This window comes from Falco biarmicus, chromosome 14, assembly GCF_023638135.1.
Source record: "Falco biarmicus isolate bFalBia1 chromosome 14, bFalBia1.pri, whole genome shotgun sequence".
Lineage (NCBI taxonomy): Eukaryota > Metazoa > Chordata > Aves > Falconiformes > Falconidae > Falco > Falco biarmicus.
Window position 1 is genome coordinate 1,456,189 of NC_079301.1, and position 25,387 is coordinate 1,481,575.

At 56.4% G+C, this 25,387-nt stretch overlaps 1 protein-coding gene across 1 annotated transcript in view; it reads right to left on the reverse strand.

Moving 5' to 3' along the window:
- EFNB1 (ephrin B1) overlaps positions 1-25,387 on the reverse strand; it is a 54,861-nt gene that overhangs the window by 16,589 nt on the left and 12,885 nt on the right. The window contains exon 2 of the mRNA XM_056359863.1: positions 7,047-7,324. Within this exon, the coding sequence (XP_056215838.1) occupies positions 7,047-7,324 (278 nt within the window). The remainder of the gene's footprint in view (positions 1-7,046; positions 7,325-25,387) is intronic.

Here is a 25,387-nt window from a genome sequence, read left to right on the forward strand (position 1 = left end):
CACAGTCCAAGCGTGGTGATGCTTTTTGGAGCCCCCAGCATGCTCTTGGTCCCAAGAGGCAGCATCCTCCGCCGCGCTGGCACAGCCCAGTGATTGCCCAGCAGCCCAGCTTGCAGCTAAAGCCACACGATGCAGCCTTTCACACCGGGGCAGAGCTGTGGAGGTGCCTGCAAGCATCTTCCCAGCACCTGGGCAGCAAGAAAGCACCGTAGGTATGGGCACAGCAGAGCACAGCGGGCACCCCAGGGGAAAAGCTCAGGTCTCTACTGGAAGTTTAGTTCAAAGGAAGCCAACTTTTAATCTCTTCCAGCGTTACAGAGGAAGCCCTCGGAGATGACCATCGCTAAAGAGCAGGGTCCCCATGGTCTGTGCACCTGCAGCTCCAGGAGGTTCCCTGGGGTCCCTGTACCCCGCCGTTGCAGAGGTGCTGGGGGAAGCAGGGGCTGGAGGAGGAGGAAGGGGACAGGGGCAGGGGTACAACCATGGTAATGCACCATGAAACCGAACAGACTGTTTTAGCGCTGGCCCCCCACCACAGATGCAAGGGGAGCAACTTTGCGGGGGGGACAGGACACAGACGGAGGCACCCTACACCAGCAACGTGGAGAGGCGATGCACGGGTGCCAGCTGGATGTCACCTCCTTGCTGCCATCGCCCAGGCTGCGTGTCACCTCTGCACGTCACCTCAGTTTTCAGGAGCACTGAGGAGTTAAATATGTTTTATTTTCTGCTAATGGGTCGTGTCAGAGTTAAAGAGACACCCTTGGAAATCATTTCTCCTGGGGAAGAGCATCCTGGGATGCAGGCAGCCCACTCCCCAGCCAGACACAGCCCGGTGGCTGGCTCCCTGCAGCCGGCAGATCCCTTGTCCACGCCGGAGCTGCGGGCAGCTGCCTGCCGGGTACAGGCAGGGGCCGGGCTGCCCAGCAGCCAGAGAGTTAAGTGGGCACCGGCACCCCGGCCTCGGTCTTTGTTGCAGGCAGGGCCCCCCTCTCCCTGGCCCAGGAGCTGATCAAAGGGCTGGGTATTTACCTCCTGGCCGGGTGCGGGACACTGGCCCTTTCTGATAGCGCTTTTCATCCCTATTAGAGCCGTGAAAGGCTGAGCTATGAGATCAGCTGCCAGGGGCTGTCCGGGGACAGCGCTGAGCCGAAAAGGTCAGGAGGGAGGAGGAGAAGAGAAAAGAGGCAGAGGCTTAAGGGACAGGGCTCAACAAAATCGCATTTACTGTGGTCACGGTCTTCAGACAAGCCTCCAAGACAAGGAACCGCGTGTTGTCTAAGGGCCATTATTTGGGTTTGACATGTCCAGCGCCCGGGCTTTGAAGTTGGGAGTGGGACACCGTTAGAGACCCGTTTGTCTACAGCGCAAGCCCGCCGGCTCCCACACAGCATCTCCCACGGGCAGAGGGTCTCATCCACCCTCAGCCACCAGCTCCCAGCAGGACAGGGACAGAAGAGGAAAGCCAGCCCCCAAACCCAAATGGTTACGCCACCAGGATGGCTTTGCTTTGCCCAGGCTTTCTGTGTTGCCGCAGGTATATTGCAAGCTGTTGGGATGAGGATGCGTGCATCCACAGAGCACCAGCCCATTTGGGTGAAGAATGAGGAAGCCGGTTAATTTGGTTTTTATCAGCAGAAGTTCATAGCTCTCATCACAGCATCAAACGGCACTTTTGCTTTCAACTCATCTTCACCAAACAAGTTGTGGGACGGAAGATGAGGAGCACATGAAAGTGGCCACATTCAAATGCAATCAGCAAAGAAAGCCAGCAAAGAGCTGGCAGGCTGACAAACCGCCCTGGGGGGCTGCGCCTGGCCCCCCCCCCAGCACAGCACCCATCGGGTATGGGCAGCCAGCACGGCACTCATCAGGGAAGAAGGAACCAGGAGGAAATGATTAAATACCAAGGGCTGCAGAAAAGAAGCTCAAGTGGCTCCGCAGCCACTCTCACACATGCTGGCGTGAGCTAAAGTCTTCCCAAACAGCTATTTCGGAAGCTGGAGGAGCACAGCCAGAAAAGCAAGTATGGCAACATGTCCCAAAGAAAAAAAAAAAAAAAAAGAGGATGATTTTGGCAGTTGGCAGCACATAGGTGACCCTTTTCTCCACACTGAAGTGCAAGCTGTAGAAAAATGCTGATGCAGGAAGGTCCAGGGACAAAGCCCACATCGCAGACGCAGCAATGGTTTACAACAAATAATTCTTGCCAGGTTAAGTCTAATTGCATCTAAAAACAGAAATGCAAGACAAGAGGTTTAAAGAAACAGGGTAATATATCTGGTCTCACTGAATCCTGCTGCCAAAAAGCATTAGATTGGATTACGAACATTATTACATCAAAAATGGATTGAAGGGCTTAAAGACTAACAATAAACAGCGAATGTATTAGATTTATGGGGCAAACATGTACCAGGGCCTCACTTTTACTTCAGCGTTTTCATCAAACGAGGTCTCCTTGCCTTAAACAGGCTCCCAGGAGAGGAGAGGCACTGCAGCCATGACCAGGGACCTGGCAGAGGGGTGGGCAAGAGATCCCATCTGGAAAACCATCACAGCACTGGCTGGCCAAGGCACTGCCCATCACATCTGCACACAGCTGCCTGGAAAGGCTTTGCTTGAGGGTCTGCGCTCTCCATGGCACCAGTGCCTCCCAGCCACCAAACCAAACTAACTGGAGACCCATGCCCAGGGATGAAGCCAGCACTGGGCTGAGGAGCAGCTCGTGGCACATCACAGACAGGGCACGGCCATGCCGCATCCACAGCTCCTGCGTGGTTGGGAGCGCAGGCAGCTCCTCCTCACGCCACCCGCCCGCTGCCAGGACAGCGGGATTAATGCATCTCTATCTAGGCACCTCATTACCAGAGATAGTAAAACTGGAGCAAGTTCAAAGAGTAGCAGCAAATGCAATTAAGAGCTGGAGTGAATTAGGAGGGGAGGTGGAGAGAGCCAAACCGGCATGGCTGGCTAAGCTGGGGGGCGGGGGGGGGGAGCCTGGAGCTGCCCACCAGCATCCCAGAAGCATAGACCATAGACACCAGGGACGGGGGGAAGGCTACTTGAGTGGGACACAGACAACCAAGGAAGCAGAGAGAATCATCAGAAATTGGTAAAAACCAAAGCTGAGGAGAAATGTTGGCACGGTCAGGCTCTCAGAGCTGGGGCAGATGACCTGCAGGCACAAAGCTGGACCCCCAGCCCACCTCTAGGACAGCACCTTCCCAAAACAGTCTCCAGTTTTCATCTTCCCATTGCCTTTTGCTCCTGCTAGCCCAAAAAGCAATGGGACAAATAATTTTTAAGCACTTGGACACATTCTTCCTTCCCATTTCAGCCATTCACAAGCAACCAGCTTCTCTACCAGTTCTGCAGGGGCAAAGGGAGGAGCGACCACACGCCTGCTGATGAGCCAAAAGCACCTTCTGCCTCGATGAGGACGGTGCGAGCGATCCAGCCCTCCTTGCTGGCCCAGGGAATGGCAGCAGCACTCTCATCCACACACAGCTCTGCAAGTATAAGCCACCCTGGGGTCCCCAACGACCTTTCCAGCAGCCTGCCCGCAGCTTTGTGCTTGGCCAAGAACCCCCAAAAGGACTTTCTTTTGGGGCAAAAAGCAAGAATTCATTCCAGGAGCTACCACATCTTGTTCTTTATAAAAAGGCTTAGGAAGAAGCATCACCTTCCCCTGCCCAGCCCTGGGAGAAAAGACGCTTTTAATGAAAGCCTGGGGCTGGTGCGGAGGAGCCCAGTGCAAGGCTTCGGAGAGGACGGGGAGAGGTTACGTTCTCTTTCAAAAGCTTTTTTCATTGTTAAGCCCAGGGCTGGGGCTGTGTCCCTCCATGATAAAAGTGGCCCCAAACAAAGCTTGGCATATCCAAGGCGAAGGCGGGGAGCAGCCCTGAATGGGGAGGGACCCCAGGAAGCCCCCTGGCTCTGGCAGAGAGGCTTTCCAGCCGCCTGGGGAAGGTGGGGGCCAAGCGGCACACGTCCTGCTGCTGCCCTGCTCCCCTCTGCTTCAGCATCGCTTCCCCAGCTTAGGGCCGCCAGCAAATGAAAAAGAAGAAAAAAAATCTTTTGTGTGTCACGGCAAAGCTTGGGGAGAGGGAGGGGAAGGGGAAAAAAAAAAAAAAAAGGGAAAAAAAAAAAAAGAAGAAAAAAAAAGACAACACGTGGGTGGTCTGCTCAGGAGACTTTTGACTTTGTTTTTTTGGCTATTTTATTTCTTGGCAGAAAGAGCTCCTGGGGCTACTCAACAGAGGGTACAGCCAGATCACAGGAGCATCCTCAGCCCACCCAGGGGCCAAAGTTCAGCTGGCAGCGGCTGCTGGCTCCCAGCACTGAGGGGGCTTGCATCAAAGCGCAGAGGAGTCAAGAGAAATTAAAGTCAGAAACGGTCCATGGAGGGGGCAGAGGGCACTGCCGGCTGCCGGAGAAAGGGGGGACCCCACAGGGATGCTCTGAGCACCCCACTCACTGCATCTCTACTCCAGCCCTAGTCAGGCTCCAAGATGCTGCAATGGGAGACTAGGATGGGGAAATAAAAAGATAAATGGGATTTTATGGCCATCTCTTGGGAGATCCTCCCGCCTTGGGAAGAAAGCAGGATTGCATTACACATATAGAAAAAACTTCTAGATATGGGAGAAGATTCACATTGCTAGTAGCAGAGTCATAAAAAAAAGATTGGGCAAAAATGCAACGCATTTAAAAGCCTCAGCCAAACCTCCGACGGGATGTGCAGCTGAGATTTTGCAAGCTGCGCCATGCCGGCAAGCCAGCACGGCGGAGCTTGCAAAATCCTGGCTGTGCATCCCGTCGGAGCTGCAACAAGCCGGAGCAATGGTGACCCAGGTGTGCTGGCAGCGCTGGCCAGGAGCTGGCACCAGCTCAAAGCCATGGGGGCTCTTGGGGAGCCCCGTTTGTACTCGGCAGCGTGCCGTCGGCCGCTTGTGGAAACGCCACCAAAAGCTACAGGAGGTTGATTTAACTTAAGCAAGAGCTTTCATGTGAAATGCAAAGCAGCTCCTTAAAACTTGTGCAATTCAGAGCCTGGTAAATCCTCCTGCCTGCTATGCCTGCACCTCCCTGCCGGACTGCGTTGCAACACAATGGACCCCACATTTCTCCACCCCGGCACTTCATTAGGCTCCTGAGCTTGTTTTGGGGAATCTATTTGTCTTTGGAGACTATTTGCAGCCTGAGGGTCCCACAGGATGTAGCGTGGGGGCGTGAGGTGGGACTCTGCTTTCAGCCCTTGTTGCTGCTTGAACTTGACCCCTAAGCACAGAGGAGCCACTGACCGAGTGCTTCAAGATGTTTGCCTGACATACAAAAGGCAGACTCACGGCTGTGCTCTTAGCCCCTTCTCCCCCCTCTTTGCCCACACTGCAGGGAAAGCTTTGCCTCAGCTGAGGGACAGCAGACGGACTGACCTTTTGGGTCCCAGAGCCACCAGGCTGGTACCAGCCACAGCAACTCACGGTGAGGGAGACAGGAGCCTGCCGAGGAGCTATGCCAGGGCTTTTGGCATCCCCAGCCCATCCCCGGGGCACCTGGGCTTGCAGCCAGGGTTTTCCTGCACCCCCGACAGCTGCAAAGCTGGTGACCCCACCTGTGCCCCCCAAGTGACACTGGATAGACGGCCTCAGATCCGGGCAGCAAGGATGACCAAGTGATGGCAGCTCTCGAGAGAGACCGGCCCCGTCAAACAGTGACTCAGCCCTGTGCAGCCCGCGGTCTCTGCTGGCACCACCACCATGCTGAGCCGGCTGAGTGGGTTGTTGCACCAGGTCCTCCCCACCATCACCCCTCCTACAGACACGTGGTGCCAGGCGCAGGCAACCAGAAACCCCTGCCAGCCCCTTTGTCACTACCCTGCACTCAGCCACATGCTAAGAAGCACTAAGCAAAATTTACCACAAAGGAAGCAAGGGTGGGCTCAGGGCTGACCTGCCGGAGCACATCCCGGCTGCTTTCTGTGCACCGGGTTTGCTCAAATCACCACAGCACCGCGCTACGACAGAGCACCTCCTGCCCCCCGCTGCCCACAACATCCTCGCCACCCCTCCGAGGGTGAAGATTTCAGGCTAAAAATACATTGTTTACCGACTGGAAAGCACCAGCTCCCACAGCTCAGCGCTCACCTCCCACGTGGGCAGCTGACCTCTGCACCCAGCCGCCTGCCGGCGAGCCCACGGCATGTGACGGCCAGGGGAGAGATGAGCCGCATGGCCACCGTGCCCTTTGCCGGTTGCTCCGCCGCGGGTTCACACGCGATGTGCTGAGCGAGGCTGAGAAGATGAGCCAGGGAAGCGCGAGCTGGCAGGCACTGCCCAGCCCAGTGCTGCCGAGGGACGGCCGAGCTCCCCGGTGTCCTCCCTCCATCTGCACCGGAGCTGGCACAGGCAGAGACATCCCTGGGCAATGGTCCCCTGCACACTCGGACCACCGGCTCCAAGAAAATCCAGCCCTCCTTCCCTCTCCACTCCATAAAGCCATGGTATTCCAAGAAACAAGAGGAACAGGCCAGTGTGCAGAATTTTACAGCCATTTAGACCACAGCAAGCACTGAGCACCGCCGGTGGCTTCCCAGGGAGGAGGACGAGCATCTCCTCAGACACCGCTCCTCCTGATCCTGACTGATCCCACCAGGAGCTCCCCAGATGCAGGGCAAAGCCCTGCAAGAAATGCCCTGCAACACCTCCAGCAAAGACGGCAGCGAAAATGAAGCTCCGGGTGTGATGGTGCTCCAGACACAGGCTGCCCCTCCTTGCCAGGGCTGACCCCGGCCGGGGGGCATGCTCCTGCTCCCGCTCCCGGCTGCAGGCAGGGCAGGGGACACAGCACCGCAGCCAGATACGGGCTGGTGACCCGCTTGGCCAGTGACACATTCCTCCCCTTTCTCCCATCCAGCAGGAAATATTTTCCGTACGTGTCAGCTCTCTGCACTGGCCAAGTTGTGAACAAGCGCCTGGCGACACTCTCCAGGCCCCCACGGCCCCCCTGAGCCAGGGACGGCAGCGAGGAAGAGGAGGGCGACTCACATGTGATGAAGTAATCCTGCTGCCGCTTGAACTCCAGGCCCATGTAGTTGGGGCTGAACTCCTGAAACTTGATGGTGAAGCGGATCTCCTGCTCCGGCCGATTGCACGTCACTAGCACGTTGGGGTCCATGACGGTGCTGCAGGCATCTGCCTGGTCTTTCTTTACCAGGTACAGCTTGTAGTACTCGTAAGGCTTGGACGGCTCTGCCTTGGGGCAGATAATGTCCAGTTTATCCCCAATCTCCGGGTAGATGACCAGCCCCTTCCCAGTCATGAACCTGGAAGAGAGGAGGGCGAGAGGTTAGCCACACAGCGGAGCCCGTCCCACCCCGTGCAGAGCCCCACTCTCACACCATTTATGTCATGCTTAAACTCCACCGCTTTCCCTCTGCAGGATGTTTTCTGACACCAGAATAAAGTCCTCCTCTTCCTTCACCACCGCTGCACACGCAAGGAGCCAGATCAGGCTCCCACCGACAAAAACAGGGGCCTGCTTGGCTCGGTGCCACTCCCCAGCCCTCCCACCACAACAAGGGCGAGCGCCCTTCCCAGCCCCAAGCCTGGCACCCGAAAGGGAATGGAGTCTTCCCACAAAGGGCTGTGGAGCGGGCTGGAGACGTCGTGGCTCTGCCCGACGGCCAGGCAAGGAGCTTCCTGCAGGGACAGGCAATAATTAGGTATGGGGAGAAGTCCTGACAATGGGGTGCAGGGAGGGATCCCTTCCACGCCCCGGCTCCCCGAGGAACTCCTGTCCTTAAATGGAAGGGAGGGAAGCATCCTGCAGGACAACTTCCACCAAGCCAGGCTCAACAGCGTGCCCAGGAGCGTGGGAGGACCGGATGGAGAGGAGCAAGGAGGGAGGAAAGCTATTTGGGGCTGGAAGGCAGGGCATTGCAAAGGGAAGGAAGGCAATATGCTGATAATTAGCATTCAGATTTCATTATTGTGGAGCAACACTCTGATTTTATTTTTTTTTCAGTGTGAAGTAGAGGATTAGGGCAACAAGGAGGGAAGCAGCAGATCATCTACTTTGATGTAGGCAACATAGCACGTTCTTGATGGAAGATAAGGTTGAATGGATGCTCCCGCAGAGTTATCTCTCCTGCAACTCCCTCATGTAATTTGGGCACGGCGAAAACCGAAGCATGTGTTTTGGCAGGCTGCACATCCGCGGCTTTCCCTTCCCGCTCTCAGACATGGCCGGGCCCTGCCCCATCCCACCCTGGCACTTGGATGGGGGGACAGGACAGCTTCTCCACCAGCCAGCTGTGCCGGCTGGGGCTGCAGGCACCACAGAAGGAAGATCAAATACACAGGACCAACCTGCTCCGTGGCTCTGGTACAAGTCTTAGCAAGAAGCCACGGAGCTGACACCAGCGCTGAGCAGCCCAGGCTCCAGGCCTCTGGCTGCAGGAGCCCCGGCAGCTCTGCACGCCAGCCGGCCAGGCTGGGAGCAGGCAGGCACAGCCTGAGCCCACGCACACCCCGATGCCCTTGGCAATGGCTCCAGAGATCGGTGCCAGCTGTAACAGCGGGAGGGATGGGCAGGACGGACAGACAGACAGACATTGACTGCCCCTCTCCGTCAGCTCGTCGGGTCGGAGGGGGCAGCCGCAGCAGAGGAGGCAAGGCAGAGGGGCAGTGGGTATGATCCCCCTCAACCATGAGCTGAGTTCAGGTGGGTTATCTGCCCCATGCCTGGCTGCGGCTCTGCCCCCTCCACCACGCCGGCTCCGGCGGTACCCAAAGCAGCACCACGGGGCATCGGGCACGGCGGGGACAGTCGGGATCATCCCAAACCCAGCACCGCCGGCAGAGTGGCTGTGCCTTTGCCACGCAAGCTTGTGGGAGTGATTAAGTTTTGTAAAAATCGTGACTTCTGGAAGGAGGCGACGCAGCAGCCTGATGGAAGAGCAGGAAACTCGGTGCAGGTGGGATGCTGCAGCGTGCTGCTGGCACGGAGGAGCCCGGCTCCGATCCCGGCGCTGCCGGCAGGTGAGCCACGCACTTTGCCTGAATGCTACCAAGTAGGTCAGCTGGCCCCTGGCCAGCACACGGCTTCCAAAGCCTTGGGAGCGATAAAGGCTTCCCCCACCCACAGCCGGAGCCCTGACGCAATCCCAGGAGCCGTGCAGCAGGAGATGCAAAGGAGCCCCTGCCCCTCCCTCCCCACCCCGCGCCAGCCCGCAGACATGCAGCACAAGTGCACACTTGCACGCTCGCTCACGGGTTCCCACCCTGAGAGGCAGCTGGATCCCACATTCGTTTCTCCACGGCTGGGCTGAGTCAGAGGTTCTGGCACAGGACTCCCAAGTGACTCAAATTCCCTCCTCCAGCCCCTCCTGCCAGCTCCCTCCTGCCCAGAAGATGCCAAACAGGAAGCCACAAACAAGTCAAGCAGATGTCTTGCAACGCCGGAGCAGGAGGAGAAGGCTCCTATCCATCCACCATCTCCATACCAGCAGGACCTATCACACCTCCTTGGCCAAAGCCTTGCCCAACACCTGCAAACCAACCAGTCCACGCGACACCAGCCTGCGCTGACGGCATGGCTGGCTGGCACCAGGTCAAGCTGAGTTTTAACCAGGGGAGAGGCCATAAAGCAATCAAGGCAGTTGAGAACATCCCAGCACCACATCCTGCTGGCACTCCTTCATCCTAGAAAACTCAGAAAGGTGGCCTATGGTTATTTGTTTCAAGGATAAAATGACGAGACGCATTTCTTCTACGAACACTCAGTCTCCGCTTCGGAAGCACACAGCTTCTGCCTGGGAATCAGCCCAGGAACCTCTTCCAGATCTCCCAACACCAACACCAAGCAAGACAGACTACCAGCCAAAGCCGACAGCCCTTCACGGCACACAGCTGCAATGCTGCACGGGGCTTTTTGGGGTGGTCCTCCCACCACTGCGCCCCCTCAGCTGCACACCTGCCCGCACACATGTCTTTTACCCTTTGCACCTCCGATTTCCCTGATTTTTTTCTCCTCCATTTCCCCCTTAGCGTCCTCCCTCTCCTCTCTACAAGTAGGGCTCTTTCCCAGCTGACAGTCCAGGCAGCATAAGCGGTGGAGATAAACCCCCAACGCATATGCCTTCGAAACCCCTCTCGCTGCTCTTTGGGCTCTTAACCACACATGGAGGTTTCCCTTTTCCCCCCCCCAAAAAAAAATCTGCTTTGTCACAAGCAACAGCTTATGATGACCATCCTAGGGAAGACTGACAACAGTTCCCATCACACAAGAATCCGTCTCTCCAGGAAATTCTCCTTTAAAATACAGAAGGTGAAAAGCAACATTTATCGCAAGAACAGCAGAGGAAATAAAAGCACCCAAAAATTGTCACAAGTTGCCTGTACGCAGTATTACAGCAAGTTCCGAGCATGAGAAATTTTACTTCAGAAGGACCATTGAAGGCAAAAAAGAATTACAGTCTTGACTTGTCTTTACAAGGACACATCTTCAAATTTATCTTAACTGGGAGGAATGAACAGATCTCCTTTTAAATTAATAGGGAAATTCATCGTGCCCTCAGAGTACACACTGTAATTTCAGGGCGGGGGGGCAGGATCTGCTGTATCCTCCACACATTACAGTTTGATTTCCCCGTTTTAAGGTGCGGAGGGGGAAAGAAAGAAAAAATAAAAATTCAAATCAACCTTAATGCTGAAACTAAGACTGACACCCGTACAAAAACAGGCCGCGGGACACAGCCCCAGACACACACTCTATTAGACAACTCGAATCCAGGTCCAGCAGCGTGGCAGGGCACCAAGGACAACCTGCTGCTCCAAGCAGTAACCTCCCAAAACCCCAGTTTCTGATCCCATTCCTGGGACACGAGCAGCTCCCTGCCCACCACCTGCCCCAGCAAGCCCCTGCCCGGCCTGCCCCATGCAATGGGATGCACAGTGACCCACCACCAGTGGCTGCTCAGCACTTTCAGGGCTAATCCTGCATGGCATGTGCTGGAGCTTTGCTGTGGAAGGCAACCAGTGGGTGCTGGGTGCACCCCAACCAGCCACGGTGTCTCCCCCAAACCACTCTGCTTCCCCCACCACTTAGGAGGAGGATGAGGATGGTAGCTCTAGTTTTATTTATTTAGCATCAGTACTATCACCAGTTAGGAGCTCACAGACAAGCATCCTTTCTCCCGATGTCAAAGGTGGTGGGAAAGATTAACTATAGCCATTAAAGCTTAAATATATATATATATCTCTATCTTTTTTTGCCCCTGCTGCAAACTGCAGCCAGCTGAGCAGTGTGCCAGGTGGGGAGCACCAGCCTCCAACAGTTAGCAGCAACTTAAAGCCCCTCAAGGTGATTTTGGGGTGGCACCTGCGGCTGCCCACCCGCCAAGGAACATCCCAGCCAGGCATCCCCGCTGCTGCACCCCCGGCCTCCAGCTCCCGGCCCCGCAGGTTCCTTGGGAGCGATCAGATGGCAGCGTCCAATTTCCTCATTGTTTCGGGAGGTGTTTTCTGATGGGAAAGGTGAAAAGGGTATTTGTGAGCCTTGTAAACCAATTCCTCCGAGTTGGGTAAACAAGGGGAGCTCTGTTGGCAGCGGGATGCCGGAGCAGAGAGAAGGGATTAAAGAGCAGCCTCTCCCCCTGCCCCAAGTTGGGGGGCCACCAGGGAGGGGCCCCCAACCCCCTGCGAAGCAGGCAGCCCCCCCTCTCTACAGCACAGAAGGCTAGGCTCCCTTCAGGGGTCCCAAAAGCACCAGTGGGGCCTGATGGAGTGACCCAAGGGCTACAAGTGGAACCTGCTGGAAGGGCCACGCACTTGGCCAGTGCCTGCTATCAGAGGCAGCCGCCCTGGCAGCACGGAGGCAGTTTGCTGGCAGGGGGAGAGCGGGCGGTTAAGAGGTTGTAATCCCTTGAAATATGCAGAAGGCCTGCCCTGGGTCCAGGCAGGGGCTGCAGCCCTCACACCCCTGGGCTGTGCCTAGGCAGGAGGTCAAGCTGCCCCACAGCACCGGCACAGTCCCCGGGCAAGCACAGACCAGCCCCACGGTGCCAACTTCTCCTTCAGTTCCACCCCGACGTGGCTGGGCACAGACCCACCCGACAGCTCCGCACACTGAGGGTGCCCGGGGACCCCGGTGCCACCGCCAGCAGAGAGATGCCATCCTTCCACGGGCAGCTGAGAAGCTCACGCCTCACCTCCGAGGAAGAGCAGCTATGTGGGAGGGTGGCAGGGCTCCCGGCAAACTGCTTGCCAGATCACAAGACCACAGCTATCCGGGCTGGCCCACATGCACCAGCCACACTGAGGATCTCGGGCAGCAGTGGCGCTCCTGCAACCGGCACATCCCAGTGGGCATCGCACAGGGATGACCTGCGCCATCCCGCTGCTGCTCGAGGATCAACAAGCCTAGGAACATGGGGTAAAATGGAAAACCATGTGAGTTTGGTCAGAGCAAGCTCAGGACTCGTGCTGGGAATGATACCTCACTCCTCCAGATGCACACACCATGCCGGCTCCTCTTCTCCATGCAGGCACGCTTGGGCTAGCAGGCTGGGTCAGAGTTAAACATGGACAAGCTAACACGTTCACAGCAATAGCTGCAGACACAAGTGTCCTGCAGATACGATATCAGCACCTTTACAAACATGCTAGCAGTCCTTCAGCTATTCCTCAGGGAGAGCACGAGCAGTAAATTGCCTGAAAATCTAATTTTTTTAAAAAGAATGGGTTGATGCACTTTCCAACAACCTCTCTCCCCCCAAGCCCAGGCATTCCTTGCACCACATGAACTGCAAAATCTTTGGGGCAGCATCACCCTCCTCCATGCCCAAGAAACACGATGTACCTCACCTTACTGTAGACTTTGCAGAAAACAGAACAACATCTAACAACAGTCTCCTCCTTGGAAGAGATGCTCTAAAGCATTAACGTTGACATACATACAAGACGACATATGCTAAATGCTGTTTTCTTCAAAGAAATCCAAAAATAACTCTATCTTACAAGAGGACATCTCCTTCTGGCAGCGAAGGCTGCAGGAAGGCTGCTGATGCCCAGCAAAGCGCGGCGCTGTGAGGGGAGGGCAGTGATAACCGAGGTGCATGTGGCATTTTCTAGTATGCAGGAGCCATGCGCTTTCCTGGTGCCTGGTCAGTTGGAGAGCAGGCTGGCACCGCTCTCCTACCAAGAGAGCGTACGGGTCCTTCCAGCAGGACCACAGCTCCTGCGAGCCACTGCAACTACAGAAACCCAGTTCGAAAGCCAAAACTCCCTGTACAAACTGGGCACGTACTCCTGACAAACACTTCCGAAACCTGCGAGAGCGCTGCCAGTGCCCAACTGCACACACACAATAAAGTGCCTGCCTCTCTGCCTTATTCTTGTTTGCTTTTCTAGGGCACAGCATCGTTGTTTCATGGCAGCTGCCAGGCACAGGGGACTCTCTGCCCAGGACACTTGGCTAACAGCTAGGAGAAATCCCCGGAGGAGACCTCCAGATCCCCTGGTGCCACAGAGCCAGGTCACGCTCCAGCCATCAGAGGGTCCCTCCAGAGCTCAGTCTGACCATCGCTCCAAAGCCCCTCCGGTGATGCCAGCCACCTCTGCACTTGCCAAAACCTGTACTGCCACCACACACGAGACATCAGGGGGTTAGCAGCAAATACTGGGACCTTGCTCAGTACCGTGGCTGAAGTCAAGCAGCAGCATCAGACAGGGACAACTGCATGGTCCCCCCTGAGCTCAAACGAGACATCAGACATCCCGTTCCATGGTGACAGGAACAGGTTTTCCCTACGATACCCCCAGCAGGGCTGCCCGCACATGCTGGCACATCAGTGGGGGTCCCTGGCCAGCCCTGCAGGACACCACAGCCCACCACCCAACTCACTTCACCATTCAAGAGCTGAGGACAAAACAGAGTAATTACGTACTTAACCCAATGGCCCACCGCATCCCAGCACACCATCCCAGTACACCAGCAGCAGCCACAGCCCTGTCCCAGAGCGGTGCCAGCACCCTGAGGCAGAGGACCCTTTTTCTCCTTTTTGACTCCTGTTAAATTCCTGGGAACAAAGATATCTCGCAGAAGGAAGTTAATTACAGCTTGAATAAAAAGGTTCCCCGCTCTCCTCTGCCTCCCATCTGTATCTGTCTCCTTCTTGCTCGTTCAGTTGAGTTACTCATCACTGCAAGAGAGGGTAAATAGAAGCACGCGAATCCCCACACTTTTAGATCCCACTTCTTTTATGTGATCTTCTATTATTAGCCTCCTTTAAAAAGAGACTTCGATCTTTTTTTTTCCCCCTGCTGATCTATGTATAATTATTTTCATTGCCCTTCTGCAGACCTCTTCTATTTCTGCTGCATTCTTTCGGAGCCGAGGTGGCCAGCACAGAACACGGCAATTTCAGGTAACACTTTCTGGTAACTGCCTCCAATCTCCTTCACTCCTTTGGCCTCCCTCAAAAAGACACTTTCCAGCTATTTACGGCACCTTGTAGCCCCCCCAGCTTCCCTTTCTGCCCCCAGGCAGGGGGAACCGCCTCTGCTGAGCCCCACGGGCCCATCTCGTCCCATCCCATCCCCCTCCTGGGTACACTCTAAGGCCCTTTTTCCACATCTTCGGTTTAATGAGGCCCATTCAACCCTCCCAAAGACAAAAGGCCCTTCTCGTTTCCAAACGGATTTACACGATGCATCAGTGAGGCATAAACGAGTCGCCATGGCAACCCACACCCCAACCCCCCCCAGCACGGGGATGCCATTTTCTAACTCCGCTGCTCCCCAAAAACCCTTTGTTGCTTTAATGCCAGCTGTAAGGCTCGTCACCGGCTGGTAAAAACACCCACTCACCCACCCAAAAGTGACCTCCCTCCCCGGGTAACAGGGATGCCATTTTTTGAGATGGAGCTAAGAGATGCTCAAGGCAGTGCCATGCCGGCGCAGGCACCCCAGCAAGCTCTGCACCATGAGTGGCTCTGGGTCACGGTCAAGCTGGGGTTCCAATTAAGCAGAAGGCACGTAAACACCAGCCATGGGGGCAATGAAACCAAAACACCCCTCTTTCTGCCCAAAGAGGTGTGATGCTCAGACGGCGCAGGTGAGTCCACACTCAAGTGCCAGCCCAGACCTGGCTCCCTGTGTCTCCACAGGGAAGCCAGTGGCTTTGGCCATGCCAGGAGGCCGCTCCAATGCTTTGCACGGAGGTTTGGTAACCACGAGCCTCACAGTCAATGCTTTGCACCGTAACTCTCCCTAACCGGCTTCAGTCACTGGAGGCCAGGAGAGCATCTCGCTTAACCCATGCGGAGCTGCCCACACCAGGCGGGAAGCAGGAGAGATCCCATCGTGGCTCTTTGAGCTCTGTTCGCAAGTTCCACAGGCACTGCTATAACTCCAATGACCAACCTATTTTATCGTGACAACACACATTACCTGCAGCGTCTTCCTGCAATGGGAAGCCAGGAAGATCCAGGTGACAACTACAAACCTGCAGCCTGCAGAAGGGGCTCGTCTCCCTCCTTCAGCCCAGACCCCTTCTCCTTGGGGAGGAGTCCAGAGCAACAGCAAGGGCCAGCTGCACACCTCACCTGCTACTACACCCCAGCATGCTAGCATCCACTAGCAGAGGTGCCCTTCAGCCAAAAAAGCCACCCACCGAGCAGCAACACTGCCCCTCTGTACAGATTATGCCTTCAGTGTCCCCGCACCAGATGCCACAGCAGGGGAGGTGTACATGAGGGACAACTAGCAGAGGCTAAAGAGGCCACCAGGGCAAAAGGACGATCCCCATGGCTCTGCTCTGCCCTCTACGCCAGCCCTCCTGCGGGTCAGCCTGCCCTGCTGTCGAGGGCTTTTGGACCCGGCAGTTCCAGCAGCGGTGACACCATGGTTAGTACGAAGCAAGAAGAAACCGAGCAGAAGTCGGCTCCAGCCACCAAAGATGCTGCAGAGAACAGGGCAGCAGCCAGGCTTCAGGAAAGCAGCACAGGCACGGGCCATAACTCGGCGCCCATGGCCGGCGCCTCCCATTGCAGCCAGCAACTGCCCCAGCCCCATGGCCAGCCCCACTGCTCTGGAGCCCTCCTGTGCCACAGAAGGGCTTTCTCCCTGAGCCGTCCAGGTAATCAAAGCGTGGCGAAGGTACGGGCCACGGGAAAGCATCTGAGCCAAAGACCCCCCCACTGGCCCCAAGGAGGACGGGCGATGGAGACCCATGGCACTGGCTGACCACAGGTGGACACCAAAGCACCCAGCCAGGCAGGGAACCTGGGGAGAAAGCTCTGCCATCCCCTCTCATGGCAGGGACTGTCAAGTCTGCCTTTCCAGCTGCCTCTCCTCCTGCCCCATCCCAACTGCGGCCCATGGGCCACCCACAAACACCTAGAAGAGGTTGGGTGGCTTTGGGCTTTACCCCACAGAGGCCAAAGCATGCCCCAGCGATAGCAGAGCCACTGCAGAAACTAGTGGCCATGCCGGGGCTCGCCGGAGAGGGGTACCCGTTCCAGACCTTGAGCCACTGGGTGCCCCCTGCACACTGTCAATACACCCTCTCAAGCAGGATGGGGAGCTCGAGGCTTTTACCACCTCCCAGCACCCTGCCCAGGCACCTGCTGGTGGTGGGTGCTGACGGGGACCCCCAGCCTGCCACGGCAACAGGGCTGGGTGCTGCCAAAGGCAGGTGGCAGCACCCACCAAAAGGCAAAGATTTTCCTTTGTCACCTCACAGGCTCAGCCAGGATTGCCTCCCGACACTCGACCACCACTGAAGGGGGATGGCTGCTGACTGCCCCAATGCCCCGAGGAGGAGGAAGAGGAGGAAGGCTCAAAGCCTTTGCAGCCAGGCGCTGATGTGAGCAGCCACGTGCTGTTCCATCTTCCCACCTTCGCGCAGCACCCCATGCGTTCAGATGTTGCACCCAAACCATGCAAACAAATTATATTAATTCAAACCCGGCAAGAGAGGGGGTATTAGAAAATAAATAAATAAATAAAGCTGGTAAATGAGCGAGTTTGAGAAATTTAATTGGGGCCGGAGCAGTGGCGCAGGCTGCTGCTGCCACCTGCAGCACTCTCCGCAGCCGGTGGCGTGCGGCTCCGGGGACCCCAGGCTCCTGCCGGCGCCGTCCCAGGGTGCAGGTGCCGTTTGGGCAGAATAAGGAGCGCTGGGGTTCCCCTGGGCTCCCCCCTGCGCCCCACGTGCCCCCCTGCAAAGTCATTATTTCTCAGTGCAATAAGCAACTCGGCCAGTGATGGAACCAAGAGCCTGGCCAAAAAATATAAAGAGTGAAGGGGGGGAAAAAAAAAAAAGCACTATATTTTCTCCCTCAAGTAATATCATCCCGCACCTCCCCTCGGAGAAATAAAGACGAGCAGGGTTATCTAATTAATGCTGGCAAGAAGTGGGGAGGCCGGGGGCCGGGGGGCTGCCGGCGGCCCACAAAGGCAGCATGGGGAGCGGTCTCCCCGTCGCCGCCGCCGGCATCCCCGTCAATGGGGCCCCACGCTGGGAGTGAGGTAAGAGGGGATTCAAAGGGGGGTTTGTCAGGGGTTTTGTTTTTGAAAACGGGGGAGGGGAAGGGGACAGGGCTTGACAAGAGCTGACAGACAACTGAACAAAACCATAAGGGCCATGAATGGCAACACGGCTCTTTAATTGGCGTAGGAATGGAGAGAGAAGTGAGACAATGAGGCGCGGGCGGCGGCGGGCCGAGGCGTGGGCAGCCTGCGCTCACCTTCTGCCTGCCCGCACCACGAGCCCCCCGCCGTGCCTGCCTGGCCAGAGGTTGGCAGCTGGATGCTGCACCCGCAACCGCCACACCCCCCAAAAGCCACCCAAACCCCCAAGGAAATGGGCAAACAGTAAGCAGAGCCCAGCAGCCCAGCAGGCATGGCTGAAGCCAGGCGGCACCAGAAGCGGCACGAGCCCCGTGGCTGAGGCGAGATGCTGCAGCTGCTCACCCAGCCAGCGCAACCCAGTCGGGTTCCCCGCTCGGCCCCGCGTGTTTCCCCGCTTCGGTTTGGATGCTGGTGCCCTGGCTGCAGCCCCGCTCATCTGGAGGACAGGGGGCCAGGAGGGGGGGAGGCAGGTTAAAAGGGAACAAGGTTGGATCAGCAGGGTTCCCGCTCCTTCCCTGACCCCTCCGAAATAAGATGGAGGAGATTTCGCCTCCCAGTTCCAAAGCAAAGAATTACTTTGGCAGGGGACGCGGCGACGGCTGGGCGCCCAGTTGGAAGGGAAAGCGGCAGGAATATGCCCAAGGAACCCAAGCCCCACTAATTGTCATGCAGATTAATCCCCAGCCGGGACAGAAAGGAGGCAAATTGCAGCCCTCCACAATACGGGGCTGGGGGGCGCAGGGGAAGGCGGGGGGGGGAGCGGCTCTGCCCACCAGACCCAATACCAACCCCAGTGTTTTCCGAAGACCCTTCCCCCTTCCCACCTCTCACTTTTCCAGCCCGGTCGGAAAAACGAAGAACTGAAAGCAAACAGCCAAGAGATGAAGTTACAGCCTGTGGTTAGTCCTTGGGCAAGAGGAAGCCCCTTCCTCCCTGCACCCCAGTAGTGATATTCCGGGCAACTTTGCACCCCACAAACCCAGTTTGACACTGGGAGCCTCAAATCAGCCACCTGCCCACGCTCCTGCACCCCGACCCAGCCAGCACCAAGGGTCCCCAGACCCCTCGGCTCCACGGCCACCTCTGAACCAAGGGAGAGGAGCAGCCAGCCTCACCCATTTTCCTGAGGACTTCCACAAAAATAAAGCCCACGCGTGCCCTGGGAAACAATGGCAGCGGGGACCTCCCGGCTGTGGCCAGGTCCCTAGGAAGCCCCTTCCCCAGCCCCCAGCAGCCCCTGATGCTATGCCTCCATCCCCGGAGACCCCACGGAGAGCTAGGGGACAGCCCTAGGGCACCGACCCCACTTGCCAGCAGGTCCCACGGGGGGGCTGGGGCTCAGGCTCGCCCCAGGGAAGCAATGCTGTGGTTTGAAGGATTAATCCCAACATTAGGAACTGGGGAGGGAGAAATCCCTGCAGATGGTTACCTGCAGCCCGGCTGCAGGATGCCCTGCCCTGCACCAACAGGTCTCCCGGGTTTCACCAGCCTCGCCGGTGGCAGCTGCCAGCCCCCTTGGTCCCAGCATCACCCCTCACCGCGCCGCCGTGACTCACTGCTGGGCCCTTTGATCTCCCGGCTCCCAGATGTGGCCAAACGAGTTCTGTCCTGGTTCGGTCTGGAAGTGCCATCTTCCCAGGCAGCTGCAAATCCCCAGCCCTCAACTCTCGTGTCATTACCGGGAACTCGCTCAACAGCAGCCCGCCTTGTAACTTATTAAGACCTTCTCAACCACCCCATCAGAAGGAAGTGCGAGTACAGCTGCCCCGAGAGCTGCCGCTGCGGCCGTGCCGCAGGTGCCCCAGTAACCAGGTCACACAGTATTCCTCACCGCTGAGTCAGCCCTGCCACCCTCACGCTGCGCTGGGCTGTAAAGGACCTCCAGCTCCACACCATGGGGGTGGATGGGGTCTGGTTTAGGTCTCAAAGAAAAAGCTAAAGATGAGTCACGGGACCTCAAAAGATTCTTTTTTTCCGCCTGTTTTCCTCCTGCACACAAACTGTGAGAGGTCACCAAAGCCTAGTGAGCAAGCTCCGCCAGAAAGCGTGAATCCAGCTCCTACTCTAGGCTGGGCTCCTGGGTGTCACTCAGCAGGGGACAAAGGTGTCCCCTTCGCCCCAAAACATCGTCCTAGCGCTGCCCACATTCCCTCTTTACTGAGGAGTCCTGTTCAGGCACAAAAGCCCCAGTTTTCTATGTTATCTACAGCCTGCAGTGAAGAGAAAGACCCTCCTAACGGCTTCACCACTGGAAGGTGCTGGGATGGCCTGTGCTCCCCCTGTCCGCTCCTCCGCTGCTCCCAGTTTACCCAGTCCAGGGCTGGTCGGCACAGCAGAGCGGTGAGAGGGGCCAGGAGAGAGGCCAGCGTAGCACTCGGGTGTCAGGTTTAAGCCTCTCCTGCTGACAGAGCTGGCTCGTACTTGCCTTTATTTTTAGGCCAGATACACATACAGCTGAACTTTAATAAAATGTACAACCTCCAGCTGGGTAGAGGAGAAGGAGAGGAACCAGAAAGGCCATTGCTGTCTCAGGTGTCACAGACACTGCCAGACCCGGAGATCTTGGGACAGGTGCTCCTCTCCAGCCCCTTCCCCAGGGATGTCCCCAGGCCCTCCTGGGACACCCAGCCCCTGCTCCCGGCAGGAGCTTTAACAAGACGCTAAGGAAAGCTCGGGGTTTAAACCTAAAAATAAACCAGCCCTTGGGCCTGGGGAGGAGGATAGAGCACCAGCCGGCCGCTCCAGCGCCGGCCCAACGCGCAGCAGTTTCCAGTTGCCTGCGGACAGGGAGCGCTCCCACCCTCCCCCTCCTAGAGTCGAAAACCTCCAACTTGCCACCCACGCACATGGAAGAAGGCTGACGAGATGCCGCAGGAGAAACCCAAGTCTCCCCCCAACCACATCCTCCCCCTCCGCTTTGCTGCCAGATGCGATTCCCCAGAGCCTTGCCCCAAAATCCCGCTAGCTCAGGCGTTCCCGCTGCGGTCCTCACCCCACCACACGCTGTGCCACCAAGCTGGGGACACATCGCAGCCATGCCACAGTGCTGGGAGCCACGAGAGGGCTGATGCTGCCAACCCTTTTACTGCAGCAGGGAGTTTATTGCAAAGCACCCGCTGCATGAATGGGGCTGCTGGGGTCTGCCCGGCTCCGGGCACGCGGCTGTCCCCCCGCTGTCCCCCCCGTACGCCCCCAGCTGCAGGCCGGGCGAGGGGGTCTGGGTGCTGAGAGGACGCACGCCACTGGCAGGTGTTCGCAGAGGGCTGCAACCGGGTGGCACGCTCCCAGCAAACCCCAACGCTGAGCACCACCACTCCAAGCAACCGGAGCTGCGAAAGCAGAGATCAAACGCCCACCGTGCACGCGCCGGGCAGGGATGGTTTCGGCACATCCATCAGGAAAGGGTTTCATTATTTCCCATGCCTTAAACTGAGCACAAGTGCTGCTGTAGAACCCCCTTAGTCCTGCCCTGCAGCCCCCAGGACCCAGGCAGGACTTGCCCCCACTCCACACAAACCTCACCACCTGCTCTTGCTTGCTGGACCCCAAATCACCCCTGCAGTCCCCCGGGGACCCTCAGCCCTTCCTCTCCTCTGTCCTCCGTTCTGAAGGGCTCCACCCTCCAACCGCCCTGCTTTACTCGGACGAGCTAAATACATTGTAGCCTTGCTTGCATTAAGGTGCTTTTTCTTTTTAACTTATTAAGGAGAAAGTTCAAAACGTTTTCAGCGACTGCAACGCGCTAATTTGGAACTTACTGCGGTGTCGACATTGCATTAAGTATTTCTGTCAACCGTGAGGACACACCATGTCTATGTAAGAAATTACACTAGCAATTATAGCTAAAGAGGCATGTAAAATTTCAAAAAAAAATTTAATGTATTCAGAAATGATAACTGACATTCTTATTAGGATTAATCTAATTTTAGTAGAGTCATTTATATCCTGCTTCTGGATAAAAAATGAATTTCAATTTTAAAACCTGGATGAAAACTGGCATTTTAAAAAAGTACTTTTAGAAGACACCCTGCATGATTAAGCGTGATGATAATATGAGAAAGCTTAACAAAAAGCTCTGCCATTAAGGAAGATATTTGTTAAACAAAACAGAAACAGAGATTTTTATCAACTCGAGCAGACTATTTCAGCCTAACTCAGGACCCGGCACTGTCGGGTGTTGTTTGCGGTCACAGGTTAGTGGAGAGCAAACTGGCAGCTGCAGATAACAGGGAAGGGTTGGGAAGATGCTCAGGGCTGGGTCAGAATTTTGCCTCTGGATGCTGGGAGCACAGGATGCATCCTGCACCCACGAGCAGGGAACCACCAGGCACCAGCAAGAGCGATACTGCCCACCCACAGCCTGGACAAGTGATGCTGCCCACCCATAGCCACAGACATCAGACATGGATGGGGAACAGCTGCAAAGCACAGAAATGATTCAAAGACTGGAAAAACACTGGGGGGAAAACCCATAAAACATTGGGGTTTAGCTTATCCAAAAAAGAAAAAGCAAGAGATTTAACACCAAGGTCCTACGCAAGGAGAAGCTACAGAGCACTGAGGTTTGCTTTAACACCGAGCGGGGCTAATGCAGCTGTAGCATAGCCCATGCCACCCAGCGAACCACGCAGGCTCCTCTGCGGCTCTGGCATAGATTACTTGTCTTATAGAAGAATGTGCAGTTGGCCTCATGCACTGGTGTCAGTACTGTTGTAACTCGATGGAAACTGATAGTTTGAGTGATAAAGGTCCTGGCAGTCTCCATTTCCCACAAGCAGGCACAAGGAGCCTCTTTGCACCCTTCCCGATCGACCCAAGGAGGCCGCCTTTCCACAGCATACTGTTCCTGTTACGTACATCTCTAACAACAAAACAACCCCAAAAAGCATGTGTCACTCACAGGACCCAGCTAATGCAGGCGAGAAACCAGCTGAGGTGCCTCCTCCAGGCACACACAGTGTTCCAGTCCCCCTGTTCACATCCACCACACCCATGGCTGTGACCGCACCAACTAGATGTTCAGCCTGCCCAGGACGGGGAGGCAGGGGGGTGTGCGGGAACGGGAGGGCATGGGGAACCTGCCCCAGGCAGGGATGGGAGCCAAGGCACCCAGCACCAACCAGGGCTGGACACCCCTCCTCTCACCCACAGTCCCCCAGGTACAAAGGCATTAAGTATGTAGGCAAGACAGAGAATGATTTAAGAATATGTGGAAGGAGTCACATGCCAAGGGGGGGGGGGGGGGGGAGGGGGGGGGGGGGGGAAGTCCCGAGCTGATTATTTTATTTTCTACTGACAGTTTCAGCCACAATGGCCAATAAATCCCAATTACGGATTTTAAAAATGCTTCCTGCAGACACTTGGACCATCAAGGCAATTCTGGGCTCCCATAACTCCTGGTTTATGATGGTCATACATGTCAATCCTTTGCAGAGCCAAGCATTTCAATAAAGATGACCATAAACCTACGTTAGAGATTAAAGGACTGACTCAGAAGTTTGTCAGAGGAAGAAACAAGTTTCCCTGCAATCGCCTTGCCATTTTTACAGACTAACAGTTCTGGTTTTTGATGGTTTTATACCAGTAGTAAATTTTCGGACTGCCGACAGCTTGGTGCGCAGGACAACAACTGAAGGAAGGCGAACACAGCAGCGGGGAGGTGCAGGGAGGACACGAGCTCAGCCACGGGCTCAGCTGACAACATGGAGATGAGAAGTGACAGGTCTCCTCTTGGGCTACCCATCACCTGCGACGGCACGGGGACATGCGATGCCAGCTCCGACCGACCTTCCCGGTTCTCCCCTCCCAGTCCCCTGGACCTGTCAGACTCAGAGAGCAGCGCTGTCCTCATTCCTCTTCCTCTCGCCTTGGCAGGGTCACTAGCTGCCAAGCAGAAGCATACGAGCACATGGGAAGGCAACAGGAGACCAGTGACACCCCCCACCGAGGGCTCCCCACCACTGGGCAGGACCAGGGACCCTGGGGCTGATGCGCACAGGGAGCACCCCCGGCTCCCCGACACCAGCAGCCACCCCTCACCACTGTCTATCAACGCAGCAGTGACAACCACGACGGAGATGCCTTTTAAACTATAAATGGCGGGTGTTTATTGTGCTCTTGTTTCCTGGATGAATGTGCTGCTTCCTTTCAGTAAGTGCTCTCTTAGGAGAAGGAAAAGGGAAAAATAAAAAAGCAGCAGAGAGGAAGGAGGATGACTCACAATGAAGCCACAACTCCACGAACACAGGAGAGCTGCCGAGACGATGCCAAGGACGAGGGCTGGGATCAAAAGGATGAGAGCGGATCAAACACGCGCCCTCCCCAGGGAGGGGACCAGCTGGCAGCAGCTGCTGGAGCAAGGAAGGTGGGATGGAGCCATGCCCCCCACCACCACCCCTGGTTTGCCCACTCGGCTGGCAAGAAGCCATCTCCCTTTCCCGAGGTTCTGCCGCTACTTTCCCATTTTGAACAGGACTCTCTACTTGTTTGACTTCATTAAGAAACGCACACAGGGCTGCTCCACACCAGAACGCGCGCGGGGATGGGGACGGGGAGGAGCTGTGGGTGCACCCAAGAGGGGATGAAAAAATGCCCTTTTCTCCAAGTAAATGAAAGAGCTGAGCCCAGCGCTCAGCGCACTGAAGGGGGCCGGTGCCCTTTCTGCCGGTGTCTCTCAAAGTCTATCAAAAAGTCCCATTTACATCAAAATGCCCTTCCAGACATGCTTCAATTTTACTTTTCCCCTTTCATCTCCTTCCACCCTCCCGCCCCACCTCGCAGCCCTATTGTACTCGCAGCATCTCGTGCGGTGGAGAGGGCAGAGTAGGCTGCCAGAGGAAAAGAAACAGGAGAGAAAGAAAAAAGCCTTAAGAGAGAAGCCGGAATCGCTCCTGGTCCCGCTCCAGCAGGAGCTGTGACCCCGTCTCCTCCCGCCCGCTGCTTGGCAGTTACCCCGGGGGGACAGCGCTGGCCGTGTCCCCACCATGGGGACAGGGACTCGGTCTGCCCCAGCCTCCGCTGCCGCCCAGGCTTTCTGGTCAGGCTCTGGTAACCACAGATGGTTTTAATGAGCTTTAACAAAAGCCTCGGGCAAGGCAAGGGTTGCGGAATTCTGCACCGCTCAGCACCCTCTCCTTGGCACCGCCGCCATCCCCGGCCAAGCAGCACCCTGCACACCCCACTCTCAGCAAGGCGGCTGCTGGTGGCACTGGGACAGCCTGACAAAGCACTCTGGGCACCGGCAGGACTGTGCATCCCAGCTTGGAAAACAAAGCATATGGAGTTTAAGTCCCTCCCTCTCCGGATCAGTCCTAAAAAATGCCAGGGGAGCTGGAACATTGCCACTCTGTGCCAGGCTCTCCTCTGCCAAAGCCCTGTCCCACCTGCCCTCCTCGAACAATTAGGATTTAACGAGCTGCTTTCTCCTCCCAGCCCTGGCCCCAACAGCACTGCACCCTCACTAACAAACTTTTGCAAGACCCTTGAAACCAGAGGCACTCTCCCCCCAGGCTGACTGACTGACATCCAAGCCCAAGAGCAAAATCCGCTCCAGGTTACAACAAGTGCAACCGAGGTTTAATTCCAGCCTAAGCCATTAAAGCCCAGCTCGAGCAGCGCACAATCCTGATGCCTTTTGCTGGGCTCTGTCCACCTCCCCTGTACACGGAGCTTTTCCAGTCCTCCTTTCCTATTGTCAGCATCTATTTTTAACCCCGAGCATTATTTCTCCCTGCGTGACTTCAGACACACTC